Here is a 6,707-nt window from a genome sequence, read left to right as displayed (position 1 = left end):
GGGAGATTATTGCTGCCATGACTAAGCTTTAATTACAGTTATCAGAACAGAGGAGAAGCTCAAGCAAGATGGCAGCCCTCATAATCCTGTATAGGAAATCAGGGCTGTGGAGTCAGGCCAAACCACCACTCATAAATGGATGACCACCCTGGTTACTCAGAAGTGGTAAAAATCCTCTCATTTATTCAATCAGCTGTCTCCTCTCCTAATTTGCTGCAGTAGCCTCTTTGATAGTGCTGCGACTGGGTTTTAAACCTCAAACTCCCACCAGATCCTGTGCTGATGTCCTATCGTATGCCTTAGGGGCTGGAAAACCCCTTTAACTTTTCACGTACGACTGCCACTTTGGCTTCATTTTTGTTGAATAAATTCAATGGTCGCGTCTGTGTTTTTGTGAGGTTGAATTTACCTAGTCTTAACCCATTAGTGACTGACAAACTTTCTACATCAGCCACAAATGGGCCTTTTTGTGGGGTCTCCCAGCCGGGCACTTGCTCTTAATTTTTGAGATTGGCAGTTTAACATTGGCAATTAATTGGTTTTGTAAATGATTTCTACGGCCCAAAAACAAATTTGTAAAAACTATGGATATATCTAAGGGGGTATAGAAATGAATGAGTCTGTATAGCGTCTGTAACTGTGGACAGTATATGGAAAACTATGGTCAAACTATTACTCAAATTATGCTCCAAATCTTATAAAGCCAACTAAATTAAACTAAACATCAGTTTCTCTTCATGTATTAAAAGCTTCTCAGGTTGGTAGAGATCAGCTTAGTTGTGTGTAAGGATGTGCAGGCTCAGGCTCACATTGCCAAATCTGGTGGTATCTTCCCAGGCTTGCAGTTGTGTATAAACTTTCCTTTGGCCATTCCCAAACTGTGTTCACAAGCAGAAATGGTTGCAGTGGGCCCAGGCATGTATGAAGACTACAAAGTCTTGTTCACTGATGAGTGCCTTGCAACCTTGGATGAACAGTGGAGTGGATGGTCACCATGTTACAACAAGGCTGCAATGTCAGCCAGGAGGTGACAGTCATGTTTTGGGCCAGAATCTTGGGGAGAGAGCTGGTAGGCTTCGTTAGGGTCCTTTAAAAAAAAATGTAAAAATTACCTCTGTTAAGTATGTAGTTTGTCCACTTCTATGGAACACGATAATCTACATGCATGACTATGCACCATCTCATGCAGCAAGAATTAACCCTATTGAGAACCTTTGGAGTATCCTCAAGCAAAAGCTTTGAGGGTGGGAGGCAGTTTATATCAAAACAGCAGTTCTGGGAACAACATCCTGCAAAGAAATTCAAGCTGAAAATAACCAAAAACTCACAAGTTCAAAGCAAGAATTGCGATATCATATTAGGGCCTGTGTTAACATGTTACTTGGCCTACTTTGGACTATTTTTCACTTCTTTTTAAAAAATAAATAAATTGAAATCCACTGTTCCAAAGTATTATGCACAACCTTCTATAGGTTGTAATTTGTGAGGAACAAAAGTGATCATTGGGAGATTTGTCCAATAAAATGCTATTTATTCTCAAATATTTGAATTTTTCACTAAATGTCATTTGCATTGACCATCTAGGAAAATCAGAAAAATCTCTCTTGCATAATTATGTAATAATTATTATATCCAGGAATATATTCTGCATCTTTTCCCACAACTGTTGTACTGTTCCTACCCCACCCCACTTGTCATTTAGTTTAATAAATGTATGAGAAATAACAAAGGAACTACTCAATGGAGAATTAAGGGGAGGAGATACTCCAGAATTGTTACAATTTTAGGAAATTTCTTGTTTTAAAGAGGCTCAATCATTGGCAAAAGTCATGTTTAGCTAATCACATCCTTGCATAGCCTTTAGAAAGACTATTCCTTTTGTATGTACCGTATTTTTCGGACTATAAGACGCACCTAGGTTTTAGAGGAGGAAAATAGGGAAAAAAAATTTTGAAGCAAAAACTGGTAAAATATTTAATATATGGGAGTTGTAGTTTTGCAACAGCTGCAAGGCCACATTGACATATGACCCTGCAGCTGTACGGGGATGTATAGGGCGGTTTTTTTTTTGCGGGGCCAGATGTACTTTTTAGTTATACCATTTTGGGGAATGTCTATTTCTTAGATCACCTTGTATTGAAAAAAAAACAGGAGGTGATTTAGAACTTTTATTTATTTTATATTTTTATTATATATTTTTAAAGCTTTTTTTTTTTTTTTTTTTTTTTTTTTTAAACTATTTTATTCCCCCCCCCCCGGGGGCTTGAACCTGCGGTCACTTGATTGCAAGTCCCATAGACGGCAATACAACTGTATTGCCGTCTATGGGACATTCTGTCTATTAGTATTACGGCTGGTCAATACTAATATAGCCGTGACAGGCCGGGGAGCCTCATTAGGCTCCCGGCTGTCACCCGAACAGGTCGGCTCCTGCGATATCGCCGCGCAGGAGCCGGCCTACAACGTCACAGGTACGGGGCCGGTGGGGACCGGCCCCGGGGGAGAAGAGGCCACCGATACTGACCCGGCATCCGCTGTACTAGAGAGGCGGATGTCGGGGAGGGATAGAAGCCATCACAGGTGCCGGGGCCTGAGACATCGCTACGATCCTCTGCCCTGCATGAAGCCAGCGGCGGGGGGACGGAGAAGCGGAATAGCATCACTCCTCCCGCTGCTGGCTTCATGCAGGGCAGAGGAGCGCAGCGATGTCTCAGGCCCTGGCGTCTATCACTTGCCGGCTTCCGCCTCTCTATTACAGCGGATGCCAGGCGCCACATTCAGACTATAAGACGCACCCTTCTTTTCCCCCCAAATTTTGGGGAAAAAAATAGTCTTATAGTCTTATAGTCCGAAAAATACGGTAAATTGCCTCAGTAGTGTTTGAATAAGTCCGGTTTTATTCATAAGCTAACTAGGTTCCATCTCTCCTCTCCCTGCTGTGTATGAGAGCAGGGAGGAGGAGTCAGCAGCAGCAGCCTGTGCTGTATACACAGAAGACAGTGCACGCTGGAGGCTAATTAGCATATGGATAAAAACCGGCTCATTCAAAACCTACTGAGGCAATTTACATACAAAAGGTACGTGTAGTCTTTCTAAAGGCTATGCAAGGATGTGATTAGTTAAAAATGACCTTTTCCAATGACAGCGCCTCTTTAAAGGGTCCTCTAAACAAAGAACTTTCTGGTGTTTGCTGCTGCTGGGGTAAACTTTATTCAGTTGTGGGAATCCAACAGCAAATGTACAACTCCACCGCTGCTTTTGTTGCTGGCTGAGTCCTTATCTTGCATGCACTTGGTGACATCACTGAAACATAAATGATGAGTAATTCTTTATAGACAGCAGGATGCATGTGTAGCAGACTCTCAGACACTTGTCTCACTGTACTGGAAGTTGATGAATGCAGGAAGGCTTTGTGTGTGCACAACTGTATGACTGTCTGCCAGGACTTCTCATTGAAGAGCTTGACTCTGTAGATAGGAGAGTGATTGGAACTGGCAGAAAGAAGGTTATCATTGGTGGTGGGTTACGATCTCTGAATTACAGGAGTAGGATGGTGCTAAAATGCCTAAGGCTTTGTGGAGACTGCAGATCACTCAAAAAGAACCTGTGTCCAGGTTTGTACAGCTCAAATGACCTACATCATCCGATAGGCCCTTCTGCACTGAATCCACTGCATTTTGGTGTTTTTACCAATATCCTTTAAACCATTCCAAAGATATAAGCCCTGTTGGTATTACAAACTGTGGTCTGTTGTCAAAGTGGTCCATAATCCTGCACAATCTAAAGCACACAGACCCACCCCCTGAGAAACTATTTCTGACCCCTGGCACATACACTCTAATTTTCTTCAACTTTTCACTACATATAGGGCTGTTTATATAGTTGAAATATTGTTAGTATGGACTTTTTTTTGTAGCTTTTTATTGTGCTAATGAATCTCTACCTTTTTTTTTTTTTTTTTTTTTTTACACCCCCCCCATTCAGGATTCCATAAGTTTGAAGCCAGCTATTCGATTTCAAGGTAACCAAGGGGTAAGATTAATATACATATTTTTTTATTTTTTCCTGGTACGTCTTAATTTTTCTCAGTCTACTATGTTCATTGTGTCATTAATGTTTCTGAGCATTGTTTCAGATCACTTTCCCTTTCTGATTTGTCAAGTATGCCAAAATGGAGAGATTCCCATACAGTCCTCTGAGTGAATTAGAGTATATTTGTTAGTCTTCATGACCGCATTGCATCAGACGATATTTTCACGAGACTCCTAGTGTAGCTTAAGGTTATAGATTGCTGCCACACAGTGTCTTGTCCCTTGCTGCTAACAATTCTTAAGTTAATATTGTGCAACATAGGTCAGTCAGTTTGTGTCTGACTTTATTAGGAATCTGTGTTACCAACCAGACAGAAATGGTCCTGCTGGTCGTTTCTCCCCTTTTTATTTTCATGCTTTGTCAATCCTATGCAGTGTGTCTTTCCTTTCTTGTTAAGCTTCAGTGACCTAAGTGCTACTTTTACTAAGTGTTTGTTCTCATGCACCTTTGTGATGGCTATGATATTTTCCATCAGTAGACCAAACTAACATATAAACATTTGAAATTCTTCCAATATTGGAGAGTGGGAATAGGACTTGAAGTCCACCTTGTCTGGCTCACAATGATCCAAAACCTTGACCTCTTGCTCCTGTGGGCTGTTGAATACTCTCATGCTTACAACTTAACTTGAAAATTCAGACCTGCTCGTACCTCACACCCTGCTGTCACAAGATACCCTGCGATGGTTTCTGATGATGTTCTGCCACAGGGGACATGCTGTTCTTCCTAGTGGTCATGCCAGAGCGTTAAGAGTATGGATTAGGATTTAGACACTGATTTTGTCCCTGACTCTATGTAATATACTTACAAACCCCTGGGAGGCCCTTTTCAGTAAGTACATAATAGGTATAGTAATTCCGAACTCTTATTTTTATCACCTCAAATCAAGACCGAAAATACTAATTTCAGTGCCTCTAGTCATGTATCATCTCTTTATATACATTGAAACCTCGCCAGAAGGCCACTCCTTGCAGACTTCTTGCATTCTTTTTAAAGACAGATTATTTTTTTTTCTCTCTAACCAATTTTTTTTCCCATTATAATATATGGAAGCTTCTTCTATAAGCAGACCACCCTATCTTCCTACAAAGACCACCTTTTCAGTGGGAGCACCTCTGAAAAGACCACACATCAGGGGAGAGCCATGTTGGAATTCAGGAGGGAAACCATGCTGAGGACCACAGTTTAAAGGGATGTCATGTTAGAGACTAGAAATTAAATGCTGTGGTCAATGTGTCATGGTTGTGTCAATGCCCGACAACCATGGTACTGAATGGTGCTAGCACTACCAGGGAAACGGGGTAGGTAAGCTGTCCCTAGTGCTACGACGGCTGACGAGGCCCTGCCTGAGAGTGTTGTTCAGCTGTACCCGAGCTAAGCTCAGCCCCGACAACTACTGGCTCTCTAAACACAAAGGCCTAACAGACAGGTAGGATGAGAGCTGAAAGAGGCTAGGGACTGGGAAACTAGAGGCTGGCACCCCTAGCGAAAGGATAAATGCTGCTGCAAACAGTACTAACTAGGGATGGGACGTGTTGGAGACCTAACGGGTGCAGCAGAACCACTAAACACACAACAGGAATTGAGGAGAGGAAGAATGGAGTAGTGAGGAAAGGTATTACAGGACAGGGGCAAAACAAACTAGAAACCCAAAACAGAAACTCACTAAAACCAAACAGTGACAGGCAGGAACAATTGCAAGACAGGGGTTGAGTAGGAATGTTTGAGGGCAAAACAGACTCTTACACAGAACAAAACTCACACCACTTCCAATTCAGCTCCAGAAACCTTACAACTCCAACTAAACTCTCCTTCTAGACTGGGCCAAGAATCCTAGCTGGTAACCATGAAAACCGTCGAGGACTAAAGCCAGCAGTCAGCCTTTTACAGACCCCTGAAAGACCTGATAGGTTGACAATTACACACACCTGAAGCTCGCATCCACTGAGACACAAAGCAAGCTAGTGGACACTGTGGCAGACACCCAACCACTATCCCAACAGCTTAGTGGCAAAGAGAATCGACCAGAGAACCACAGGACACCGGCTCAAATCCCCAGACAAACTCCACCAAAAACACACAACCATTTTGTAAACAACTCAGATCCTGACACAATGCTAAAGACCATAATTTTAAAGGCATTCAATAATGAGGACCATGAATTAAGTATTTACCATGTTGGGGACTAGGAATACGTAGGGGAACCATGCTGCCTACTAAGAAAGCAAGGAAAGCCTCCTGGGGTCCAACTCTGCAAATTTGAGTGTATAGCTCCAAGAGGTTTCACTGTATAACCACCCTGGTGCTTCAGCCTGTCTGATGGATCATCTCCACCATGCTGTCCTTTTGCTGTTTAGACTTGCTCCATATGCAGTTAAACATTTGGCTGAGCATGCAATTCTTACTTTCTGATAGTTGTACCCTTTACTATAATGTGCCAGTTGTTCATTTTCTTTTATGTTAAAAACTAATCACTATTGTAAGGAAAAAAAAAAATCTGTAGCCGTTATGGTCATGGGCATGCTGTCGCTCAGTCTGATTTCAGTGAATGGAGCTGAGCTGTAATTCAAAGCGTGGCCACTAGACAAGGTATGGCACTATGCTTGCTACGCAGT

General features: G+C 42.2%; 2 protein-coding genes across 2 annotated transcripts in view; one reads left to right on the top strand and one right to left on the bottom strand.

Moving 5' to 3' along the window:
- Positions 1-6,707, bottom strand: part of SSBP4 (single stranded DNA binding protein 4) — a 584,851-nt gene that overhangs the window by 147,027 nt on the left and 431,117 nt on the right. The gene's annotated exons all lie outside the window — the stretch shown is intronic.
- ELL (elongation factor for RNA polymerase II) overlaps positions 1-6,707 on the top strand; it is a 60,460-nt gene that overhangs the window by 14,347 nt on the left and 39,406 nt on the right. Inside the window, exon 2 of the mRNA XM_075282181.1 lies at positions 3,985-4,032. Coding sequence (XP_075138282.1) covers positions 3,985-4,032 — 48 coding nt within the window. The remainder of the gene's footprint in view (positions 1-3,984; positions 4,033-6,707) is intronic.

The sequence above is a fragment of the Leptodactylus fuscus genome, chromosome 1 (assembly GCF_031893055.1).
Source record: "Leptodactylus fuscus isolate aLepFus1 chromosome 1, aLepFus1.hap2, whole genome shotgun sequence".
Taxonomy (NCBI): Eukaryota; Metazoa; Chordata; class Amphibia; order Anura; family Leptodactylidae; genus Leptodactylus; species Leptodactylus fuscus.
The sequence above is the reverse complement of the archived record's forward strand: the minus strand, read 5'-3'. Positions and strand labels throughout refer to the sequence as shown.